The 12,521-nt window shown below is 39.7% G+C and overlaps 3 protein-coding genes across 3 annotated transcripts; all 3 read left to right on the top strand.

The window, feature by feature from the left end:
- Positions 1–1,243: 1,243 nt before the first annotated feature.
- On the top strand, positions 1,244–1,759 carry RB195_011292 (uncharacterized protein; the record flags this gene model as incomplete). Its single annotated transcript, XM_064192640.1, has 1 exon — positions 1,244–1,759. One exon carries the CDS (start codon positions 1,244–1,246, stop codon positions 1,757–1,759), a length of 516 nt encoding a protein of 171 aa, XP_064050223.1.
- Positions 1,760–2,046: 287 nt separating this feature from the next.
- RB195_011291 (uncharacterized protein) lies at positions 2,047–2,355 on the top strand (the record flags this gene model as incomplete). Its single annotated transcript, XM_064192639.1, has 1 exon — positions 2,047–2,355. The coding sequence occupies one exon, from the start codon at positions 2,047–2,049 to the stop codon at positions 2,353–2,355; it is 309 nt and encodes a 102-aa protein (XP_064050222.1).
- A 204-nt stretch (positions 2,356–2,559) lies between these two features.
- On the top strand, positions 2,560–2,970 carry RB195_011290 (uncharacterized protein; the record flags this gene model as incomplete). Its single annotated transcript, XM_064192638.1, has 1 exon — positions 2,560–2,970. One exon carries the CDS (start codon positions 2,560–2,562, stop codon positions 2,968–2,970), a length of 411 nt encoding a protein of 136 aa, XP_064050221.1.
- Positions 2,971–12,521: the final 9,551 nt, after the last annotated feature.

The following is a 12,521-nucleotide window of genomic DNA, read 5'->3' as shown; positions in this document are numbered from 1 at the left end:
AAGAAACTATGCCTAGCCCACTTTTATATCAACAAACAAACTTAGTTATTTTACAGTGGTTTATTCCACAAATTACTGTTGAGTGAGTAAAAAATCGTACATATGATATTAGAATGGCTTCAATTTTGAACGCATTAAGGATCCTTCATAATCAATGCAAAAAACGTCTTTTTTTAATAGGAATAATCAGACTGAGATTTTTAATGAGAGTTGAACAATTTTTCATTTGCTACACTGTTATAGGTAGAAAAAATTGTGGATTCAACTGAGTGTACCGAGGTATTATATATTTGTCAACAAGGATAACAAATTTTTGATGATTATGACGATGATACGGTAACAGAAACGGTTTCGTAAACTTTGTTTTTTTTAAATAAACAGAACTTTACCACAGAGCCCTTTTTGCGGCATTATCGCCACCCAAAAAGCAATTCACAAAGGAATTTTATCTGAGTTCATAGCTGAAAAACGTCATACTTAAAAATTAGGTTTGCCAGTTACTGTGCCGACAGCCAAATTTAAATAAATATTTAAGCCCAAGCGTTGAAACAACTTATACTATTACATATACACATTGTGATCGTCCCCAAAAAGCAATTCATAAAGGCCATCAGCTCACATGGCACGGGTCAACCATTTTAACGTCTGAAGAGCAGCGCAAGCGGAAGATGGGGACTCTTAAACATCAGCTCGACTACGTTCTGGCGAGGAACATTCCTCAGTCAGATCTTCGAAAATCTAGAATTTTTTTTTGAAGTCGCGTTCGACTCTGACCACCGTCCAGTTCTCCTCAGCTTCAAGATACGGTTCCACAAGAGAAACCGAGGAGTTCCTCTTCAACCGAAAATCGACATGGCACGTCTGAAAGACGAGGAATGCAGAACGAAATTTCGCCAACGTTTGTCTATTCACGTTGGAGTAAGGACCAGGAAGAAGCTTAGCGATGCGGATTCCTTCACAGAGTGCATCTAGGACGCTGCAAGGAAAACGCTCCCGGTTCTATTGCCGCGGAAGAAGTTTGCCCTTGCATCTGCGGAAACAAAATCCACGTACAATTCTGTATGTGTCGCGCGCAGCGCTGGTGACTTCAACCAGGAAAAGGGTCTTCGAAGGGAAGCTGCGTCGTCAACTGCAACAAGACCGCGATAATGATAGGACAGCAAAAGCGATGGAGTTTGAGAAGACGTGGGAGCACGGGAACCCGCGGGAAGCCTATGCTCTATTAAAACAGTAAAGCGGCAAAATGAAAAGATGTTCTCCTGTCCTCAACACTGTCAATGGAGTAGCTGTCGGTGAAGCAACCCTTCCAATTTGGGTGGACCACTCCAAGACCTTGCTGAACCGGCCAGCACTGTCGGCTCCTGAACTCGAACACGTTCAAAGACCGACATATGCGGTTAACGAGGAGTCACCGTCCGAGTCGGAGGTCCTGGTCATTCAAAAAATGAAGAATGGGAAATCTGGTGGAGACGACGGGATTAGCGCAGATCGTGAGATGACAAAGATCATCCGTTCAATATGGATAGACGAAAGGACACCTAATTCGTGGAGACACGCTATCATAATTCCCCTCCATAAGAAGTCACGGACTCTAGGAATTATTGAGGAATCTCTTTGCTGCGTGTTATGTACAACGTATTGGAGCGCATTATCTTGGACTAACTCATTAAACATCGTGAAGAAACAACGCGCGACGAGCAAGCAGGCTTTCGTCCTGGTCGATCTACCATTGACCAGGTGTTCATCGTCAGGAGGGTGATCGAAATCTGGGGCCAATGCAATTAGCGTTGCAATAAGCCAATGCAACTAGCGTTTCTGGACTTTGAGGCCGCGTTAGACTCTTCTCTACCGAGGCCTTCTTCCCAACGCGCTCCGCGCCGATGGAGTACCAGGAAAGTTCGTTCGCTTGCTTGATGACATGAATCAGCGAACAACTGCTGCAGTTCAAACACCAGCCGGATGTACAACACCGTTTGAGGTGGTAACTGGAGTAAGACAAGGGCAGTGGCAGGACCCTTCCTGTTCAATTTCATCATCGACGACATTATGCGAAGAACAGTAGATCAGTGTTCTGCCGATATCATTCTAGCACCATCAGGACACCCCTTGACCGATCTCGAGTACGCTGACGATGTTGATGTATTTGCGGAAAGCAGTACGAAACTTCAATATGTTCTCAACCTTGTATCGAAGCTGGCTGCAGCCTATGGACTACGTTTACGCCCTGAAAAATGCAAGCAGATGTGGATCTCTTTGAGACCTCGAACGGGAATCAGGGTGAACGGACAACCGATAGAACTCTTCGATGAGTTCTGTTACCAGCTACGAGAGAGATGTTCAGCAAAGATGCGCTAAGGCCACTTCTGCATTTAACTCCTTAACGAAACACCTGTGGTCGACCCCTATCACTAACGAAGTCAAGCTGCGAGTCTAGTCAATTCACCCCATCATGATGTACGGATCGGAGACTTGGGCAGCAGCATCTACGGTGATGGAGAGGATTGATTGCAGGGAAAGAAAGCTGCTTAGACAGCTACTTGGCTACTTTTGGCCTATGGTATGCCACAACGAAGATCTTTACACGGAAATTGGTGTGGTATACCGGCGGATGACACGTGGAAGATTGCAACATCTTGCAACGCCCTCGAAAATGGGGAAAGTAAATCGTCTTCGCTTCTTTGGTCATATATTGAGACCGGCAGATCGCCATGTTCAACGAGTTCTGAGGAGTTTGTCGGGTTCGAGCTGGAGGAAGCCACCTGGCCGAAAACGGAAGTTCTGGACTCAGGTGGTGAAAGAGGACCTGAGGATAGGCAGTTCAGGCGAGACGTAAGGTTTCGCAGAATATGGATTAGCGACGAATGGATTGATTCTGTGCAAGCTCACGCAGTAGACCGAGAAGGATGGGGAGAGCTGTGTTCAAGGACGGCACACCTCGGCGAAGATGCGGGTAATCGCCTCATGCGATGACATCAGCCCGCCGATTCAAGCCATCACCCCACGAATCTGAGATGATGCAGATTTCAGGTGGAGTATTCTTATAATGGATAGTAGATTATCGAGAGGCGAGTGATTCCGTCCATTTCTTCCTAATTGCCGTAATAAACGTCCCGGAAGATATGGCTTCAAGCGCTTTGGCGCGCTATTTTCTACAGGGAATTCGACTGGAGCGGGCCAGCCTTGTGCGGCACCGCATCTTTCGGGGTTTTTTTTTACTGCAAATAGGAAGAAATGGACGGAATCACCCTCCTCTCCATAATCTACAATACCTTATAAGAATGCTCCACCTGAAATTTGCACCACCTCAGTTTCGTGGGGTGATGCCTTTAAGTCAAGTTAGTCATGCACATTGTATTTATAAGAGGCGGTGCATGCTATTGGACGGAAAATGTGTGTGTGGAGACTATTTTAAGTTGCGGAGGCGAGACTACATACGACGTCATTTATCCATACTATTTCAAAAACTTCTAATGAGATCTGATGCAATAAGCCCTCCTAAGGCTCCGGAAAAACGATCAATTACTTACCAGAATGCATTAAATTAGAAACCATGAAGAAATGCACTCAAGCAATTGCCGACGGCTGTCAAAATTGCAGTCATTCTCCGTTTTCGTTAACATTGCGGAGAATATATTTCGGAAACATATTGGAATGAAACAAATTTTTTCAAAATATAAATGTAGTCCGACTTATTGCTTGTAATAGGCTACAATGACGATTTTTACGCAACTCCGGCAGTTATATTTTGCATTTACAAGTATTTCCTTCAGGTAGTCACTGTCCGTACCCAGAGGCTGTCAGAAGCTCCTGACTACCTCAGTTTACACAACAACACAACTCGTTACAGCTATACAGATAAATGAGTCAAAGTGAACCAGACAAAAAAAAGTTTGATATTAGTGAGCGCGAAAATATTGCTTTATCGGGCACTTCGATTACCAACCCGCTTAGCGAAGTTTGATCTCATCAATCCTGTGGGTGCAAAAGTTGGTCTCGTCGGCAAAAAATGAGGAGTCTGGGTGCGCTACACATGAAAATCACAGTCCGAACCTCACCAACGAGTGTAATGAGGTCGAAATCGAAAACTTCCGCGACATTTTTCATTAAACCAGATAAAGTGTGGATTTGAGTGTTTGGGATGTAAATACAGCAGCGTTGATCATATATGTGTACTCGGAAACACTGGTCCAAAAATCGCGTCTTTTTACATATGATGTAAATTGAGCAACTCATTGCATCCGTATTAATAGGATCAACCTGAATAAAATAAGTAAATATAAAATATATAAATATGAATGACTTAGAATTAAACGAAAACTTCAGACGTATTCGATCACTTCCATAAGAGCTAAAAGTTTAACAAAAGATGATAGTTTCTCATTAATTCGCTCTCGGAAAAGTTGACTAGTTGAAAACGTGATAAGTAAAATGTCTGAGAAAAAGGTGCAGCTTAGCACTTGGCGCTAAGCTTTTGTCGAATATTCTAGAACTTGTCCTTCTTGTCAAGATCGTCACGCCCTCTGTACAATCTTGACGAGATGACTGAACAAGCAAAAGTCTCGTGGTTATCTTTACAGTAAGTATGTTCAAATTTACTTAAGCGACTCTTATTGTGCACCTCTTACAGTTTGAACCAAGTCATACGGATTGCTTTTTGATTGAACAAGATGGGTAAAGGGAGAAATGCACAATTTTCACTTGGATATAAAAAAAGTGACATGATTCTTCTTTACTAAGTAGCGAGAAATGTATTGAGTAAGAAGAAAAAAGAATAGATAGCAGAAACTACAAGTTTCAAGAAAACTCGAGAAGAAAAAATCGCTCAATTTTTGTGACTACAATCTCTGCGTAACAAAATTTACTACAAATTGAGATTGTCGCTATGGTAATTTCTGTAAACAAACTCCTTCAAACATTTAAAAAACGAATGAAGCATGATTTTGTCTAAACCATCGTTACTGTATCCATCTCAATGGGAGGAACTAGAAAATCATAAGGATTTTAGTAGCTTGAGATATGTATACATAAACACTAAGATGGATATAAAACTCTGGAAGTCATAAGAAGCGAGTGAGTTAAAAATTCAACGAGAACACGTTTTAATGAGAATGAGTATTAATTCAATGCACCAGCAAAAGAAACTCAACATGTACTGCGGGAAAAGGAGAATTAATTACGAAAAAAAAGGGAAAAGAGTATGGAAAGTGCAAGTATTACTGTAGCGTTTACATACATGACTAGATAAAATAAGAGAATTTTAAAAAGTTCACAAACAGGGGAACGAGATGCATCAAGAGAGACGAAACTCCTAAAAACTGGTTTGCAACGAGATATTCTCTTCAGATACAAGACTTAAACGTAAACCAAAACGGACTTTGAACAAATCCTAAAAACCCCAAAATTGAGCTGCTGCACACAGCTGCTTTTCTAAAACCTATCTATTCATTTAATAATTCAGATTAGCATATAACGTCTTCCCACGGTAGTACAGACGAAGAATAGAAGTGTACGTAAGCGAATAACGAAAGCTTTTCTTCTAAATGTTAGAGGAATGTAAGTACCGAGACAAATCGGAAAACTAAACCTTAAAAGAACGATGTGGTTTTCCTATTTTAACCCCTATTTCTCGTTACAAATGGCAAATGAATTTTTTTGCGCAAATCCGGTTTTTTTTCAAATTTCAACTGTGAGAAAAGGAATATACTCAACTATTTTTCTGGTACACTAAATTCTGTACCTGATATATTGGATAGAATCCTTTAATTGTGTCCTGGGTAATAAAGGAGGTGTTCAAAATGGTCAGTTAAACATGAAACTTCCGCGATTGAACATTTGTATAAGAGCAAAAACATCAGCAATGAGTTGTAATTGTAAAATATCACAATTTTACAAAAATTAACAATTAAGGACGAATCAAATAAGAAAATTGCAGCCATAATAAACACAATTTAGTTAGGCAAGTCCCAAAGTGTTTTGTTCGTAAGTATGCAGCAAAGCGATGACGAATTTTGGATTTCTAAAAAAAACTTTTCTACTTTTTCAGTTTTACCATTTTTTTCTTAACTATAAACACTAGAAAATCTCCGACCAGTTCATACTTGACATGGATTAAGGACCTATCGAGAAGGAATCAGCTACATAAGTGCGATGATACAGAGCATATTTACACGAGAAAGCAAATATTATTTATCATCCATAGGTCACGTCCCAGTATTTACTAAAGCCGATTTCCACCGGAAAAGAACTTGAAGAGCAAATTCAACCAAAAAAAACAACGACGCGGAAGAATTTTTGCTATCGAGGTGGTAAATATATCGTACATGTGAATGTAGTTCAGAGAAGAACTACAGTGGATATATTTATTTTATAGTATTTGTAGTGATGAAACAGCGAGAAGTGACAAATGGCAGACATTGTCTTTAATGGCTGGTTTTCTAGGTTGCAATTTAATACGCAAATAATTGAGTGGCCTTGTCTATCTACCTTTTTCTTTTTGAACGCCTACAGAAGTTAGATGATTATAATACATTTATAGAATAAGGAGAGAAAAGAGAGGAAATGCAGCAGAAAACAGTGCTAATTTGGAACAATTTTACTAGAAATAAGCACAATTCTAGTCAAAATGCGGAAAAATCCATCAAATACGAATCGACAATTAGCAGAAGTCTCACTGAAGCTTCCCAATTACAGTGTTGTTGATATATTTTTGCTTTTCACATCGTTTACGCTGCTGACTATTGAAAACCCGCTGCTGTATAGTACTGCCTGATTGAGAGGAAAATAGTTCAGTCGTTGTTTTCCTAACGCAGACAAAATTAGGAATAAAAATAAAAATAGAAAGTAAAAGAGAAATAAATTTGCATGTGCCATAGAGAAAATGCAAAATAAACTGTAGAAATTCCACAATTAGATTGAGCTGGAGCACTAAGCGTGATCAGCTAACTTGACGAAACAACTCTTTACACTCGAATGGGAGATAGAATGAAGGAGCCTAAGGTTCAAAGAGTAAATTATCTTCAAAGCATTTTTTTTATGTGCACAAGTGACGCAACACACTTTATCTCTTTATATTTTATCATCCATAGGAGAGTAATTTTTTTTTCTTCAGGGAAACTGATTAGTTTAGATGCTCATGATCAATGTAATTTCTGGATTCTCGCAGTTGCTTTAAATTTGTTGCTGTGGTACGTGATATGGATAGGGTTATTTCTGCCGAAGGGGAGTAATAATTGGCGAATTACTGCCAACATACCGTTCATTATCTAACAATGTTATTCTACAGCGAGACAGTTAACAAAGTGATTTGTGTTCGATGATCATTATTTAGGAGAGCCCTGTGACAGCCATAAATTATCCAGAAATTCTAAGCATGCTTTTGTTTTAGACACACGCTACTCGAAATTCTCATACAACTGAATTTCTCTTTTCTTCTTTCTTTAAAATTCTTATACAAATGTTTCTGCGAATGTACTGAAGGAAAATTTCATATATTACTCAGAACTGAAGGCGTTATTCCATACTTATTGGCAACGACAGATAATCCCATAAACAGTAGAAGCGCAAAAATTTCAAATAAAATCAATATTGCAATGTAAACATCACAAGTAGCACCATAAAATCTGTCATCTCCGGCTGAGCTCGCGCTCACAAACGCAAAACATGCAAGAAGAATAATCTCGATGAGAGCAGAAAGTTGGGAAAGAAACGTTTCTACACATAGATCCATGATTATCTCATCAATATCGTCGCCACATTCCGAGGAAAAACGAGCGACGACTGGCGAGCAGCAGTTGTTAGTCGTGAGTATACGGTGTTGAGATGAAGATGAATTATGGTTGTATAGAATGGTCAAGATATTTCAAAGTTGCCGGAAAAGTGTGGGATGAGCTGGCTGTATGAAAAGTGATGAAACGTGAGAATGTAAATGCTATGACCAAACGGTTGACAAAACTACTCGGAGACGAACTGATAAACGAACACAACGCCGCCCAGGATAATCACTGTCGTAGACCTCAAAAAACATGCAAGCGGAACGCTACCATCTATCACAAGACGACATATGATTCATTGCTATTTGTTTCACTGCCGTTCGATTGATTTGACTGAATTTGACAGTTGGCAAATGTTTTTCAACAGATCTAGTAGCGGCACAGTTTTTTTTTGTGTGAAAAACGTTTCCGATGCAAACATTTCTATGCGGGAAATTCCAGAGTAACCCGTCATTCAACGCAAGGAAAGTTGGACCGACGTTTCACGAGAAAATCAACACCGACTGACAGCTGTTGTCACAATCTCATTTTTCACGGAGAGGCGGGCACAAAGGGGGCGTGGCGTCAAAATAACCCTGCTATAGTCGCAGAATTGGTGGGCAAACAATGCCGGAAAAAAAGAATTGAGCAAGAATATCCTGAACAGTTTAAGGATATGAGAAATAAAAGTAAAAATACTGCAAGATGGTGCTCTAGAATTTATTTTGAGGTTTTCTCGCTTCCAGAGAAGAGAGAAAGAGGTGGAAAGGCATTTTTTTTTGTTGTTGCAAGTGAGCCATATATTCATAACCATGTGACAAATTAACTCCACAAAAAAATAAATGCATGCTTCTATGCCAACGCATCACTGCATCCTATAGAAAATATTCGAAGCGTGAAATAATGGCAAATAAATTCGAGTGATTTATGAATCGTCATTCCTTCAAGAGGATTGCAGCAAGGTTAAATGGATATTAGGTGGCTTGAGTAGTCTATGGTCAAATTATTCAAAAAAATTAAATAGCGCAATTCACCTTGAAATACAGCTATAAATAAATTATTCAGGACATATCGGTTTATCTTCGGGACTGGATAATATTGACTTAATGCAGCTAAATTGACAATACTACAATACGAACTCCTAGCTTTTCTTTTACCATCCGTAATGAGCTATGTATAGAACTCATTATCTCACACAAGATTTCGCATTTCACGTTTTTCACACAAGATCGTGCACTTTTACGTTAGCGTTAAAAACTAAGAAATTAAATTCACAAAGCTCATTTTTTCGGCTGTGTCCGTACTGAACGAATTTGTTTCATTACAAAACATAAGTTGTTACATTCATAATATCCGAAGTATTTTCATGCCAAAACTCTCATTGAGAAGCAGCAAATAATGGAATAGTGAAGCTAGGATACGGTGAGAAAGTTGAATCCTTGGAAAATATTTTACTAAAGGTATTCTAACCCAGAGTAAATCTTGCTCAATAGCTGAGCCCTGCGCTATAAGTCAACGAAACGAGTAAGCGGTGAGTTTCTATGTCCTTTCTTAGAAACTCTAAGGTTTTAACGCTATTTCTTCCATAAGCGGATAGAATTCGCACCTTGCGAAAGTTCTGCAACCTTTGATAATAATTTGCGTGCAGGCATATATGTTCTAACATGTACTTACATAGGAGATATCAGGTGGGAACGTTACAGGTGTACATCAGGCTTCCTCTCCAGGCTCCAACGATTGAATGCTCATGCTCCAACGATTGGATGCTCAGGCTCCAACGACTGGATACTCAGGCTCCAACGATTGGATGCTCAGGCTCCAACGCTTGGATGCTCAGACTCCAACCATTGGATGCTCTGGAGAAGATGCCTGATGTATGCTTGTAACGTTTTCACCTGATATCTCCTAAACAGGTAAGAACATGTTAGAACACATAAGTCTGCAAGGAAGTCATTATCTGCCGTTGCAGAATCTTCGTAGGGTGCGAATTCTACCATTCTCCATTTTTCCCATGTTAACCATTATTGAAATTAGTCTAAAAAAAGTTAATGTAGCTAGAATTAATGAAATCTAAGATATTTAGAGGAATTCATACAAAATTAAGGCATGCAGTCTAGTTTCCCAATTAATAGTTGCAAGTGGACGTTCTTATGAAGAAACACAATCCAGTCAATAATCCCATAATCTGTGATCACCGGTGCCAAATACCAGGACAGGTGCAGCTTCCACGATGATGATGATCGCGATCGTGTACAGACGGTTGGAAATCGCTTGCAAGCAACAACTCCTGGACATGGATGCAGCATTATGCATGAAATCTAACAGACTGTAAGCGTTAGCTTGTCAGCAAGTGATATGCACCGCTTTTACCAGCTGGGATTTCATGCACAGTTGCAAAAAATATCTTTCAAAAAATATCAAAAAATATATTAGAAATCCCGACATATGGAAAAAATGATCTATTTTCGAATCCGTGATACGATTTAACGAACATTGCGTACATTCGTCAGCAAACGCATTGCCTCATCCCAACAAGTCACTTTCTTGACAGAAAAGGATCTTGACAATCTTTATCCTTGCAATCACCATTCAATGCGTTTCCGACAAATTGCACAGAGTCCATTTTTCTTATTTCTTTGGGATAGTTCCTTATTTATTGTGTAACTGCAGACTGCGATCAATTCACAGACATAACAAAATAGCAAAATAGCATTTATAGCAGCCATAGCAAAATCGTTTTCTGTACCATCGTATATTGATTATTATCCCAAATGTCTGTACAAGATCAGCGCATACGACTTCAAGTGATAAAAGGCCCCTGACTGATATAAAACTTTTTGTAGTAAGCTGGGAGTGCGTAGCAGGGGTCAAAAGGACATGGAACGCGATGCAGTTGCACTCGTAACGGCGCCGTTGAGCTAGTGATTGGGACCGAGGTGAGACCGTCGCGAACTGCAGCACTAATGCTGGCAAAGGTCCTTCCTCAATCCTAACCGCTATGCTCCACCGTATCGCTTCAAGCGCAGCCGCTTACGCAACTGCAAGTGGTTCATCTCTTTTCGACCTTACTATATATACGTATACATTAAAGACATCACCCCACGAATCTGAGGTGGTACGGATTTCAGGTGGAGTATTCGTATACGCGATCGTAGATTAAGGAGAGGAAAGATGCGGTTTCGAGCGTTCCGGCGCGCTATTTTCTACAAGGAGTTCGATTGGAGCGCGCCGGTAGTGTGCACACGCCGCATCTTCCGGGCCATTTTTACGCCAATTACCAAGAAATGGACGAATCACCCCCCTTTCCATAATCTACGAACGATATACGAATACTCCACCTGAAATCCGTACCACTTCAGATTCGTGGGGTGATGCCTTTAAGGCATGATCCTGGACCCAGCAATTCAACCTTAGAAACACTTCACAAGGATTAGTATTTAAAAAGGAGAAATAAACGGGAATAGTACAAAACAAATCTCTTATTTCTCTGAAGCTGATAAGTTCAACATTAAAAAAGTGGATGAAACGCATTAAGGCTGGATACAGTATTATACAAGAACTTCTTTAACATATTAGAACGATTCTCTACATGTCGCTGACATTTTCTGTAAAAGGTGAGAAGCTAAAAGCGATAGTATTGTGCAACCCTGTGCTACAATAAGAGAAAGCATTTTCAAGCATTCGGATTGAAATAACAAACCTTGCTTGCTACAAGCTAATAATAATTTATAGAGAGAACAATGAGTGAAAGCATTTAGTTTCAGCTTTTTGCACAAGAAGTACGGTAGATGTTAATAGTAGGGATTATTTGCACTTAGTCCACGCAAAAATGTCGTATTTTTATGCAATTCTACTCTTCTAAGTGTCCACGATCTTATTTACAGGACATCTTTTTAGGTATGATGAGTACTAAGAAGAGTATTGTCTATTAAGGAAAAGGAAATAGAAAGGACAAAGATGAAGAAGAGAAGAAGGAAATTGTTCACTCTTCTGAATAATTCCCGTTACAGCAACATCTACTGTAATTTTCAAAATAAATCATAAGGATATCATAAAATAATGAGGATAAAAACTAAATAAAATAAATAATTCAAAATAAGTCTTCTGTACAATGCAACGGATTTATTTGTCGACTCGAATAGAGTTCAAACGGGTGGCTGCTATGCGTACGCAACAACACGTGATGATTCTCTGCTTGACACACACTTCCTCTTTCCCGCTCTGCCTTGCACTAATCGATAGCGAATCGCGGTCTCTTGGTTGAACATATTCGACGGCGACTATGCACGGTAAATTCGGTAAGGCTCCAACTTCAACTGCATATGTTTCCATCCTCTCAGTTTCTGCTTTTTTCACCCGGTAACTCTTAGTAACAATCAAAATGCATCCTACTTTCACCTTGTCTAAGTTATGAGCGTAAAGTAAGATATGTTATCCAGCAATCACCGATGAATAAACAAAAACGGTAGCGATAAAATAGTTTTTGACAAGAAGTTTATGATAGCGGTTGATGCTGGCTGAGAGTTAACTTTTCTGAGTTTATCCTTTCCAAAATCCCACGAAATTCATGGATAGCGGTCTCATTTTCAAATGAACATTCTTTAACATCACGTTAGAGCACATATAAAACGAAAAAGTTCAGTCATCGCTGCATTTTTTCAAAGAAATGAGGTTTACAAAATCCGAACAACCGGAAAGTTAGTGCAATCTCAAAAGAACTCTGGGATAAAGCATAGTGATAAAGAAGGATCGGCACGAGGAAGACACGGTCGG

This window comes from Necator americanus, chromosome III, assembly GCF_031761385.1.
Source record: "Necator americanus strain Aroian chromosome III, whole genome shotgun sequence".
NCBI lineage: Eukaryota > Metazoa > Nematoda > Chromadorea > Rhabditida > Ancylostomatidae > Necator > Necator americanus.
This window is presented reverse-complemented; position numbering and strand designations above follow the sequence as displayed.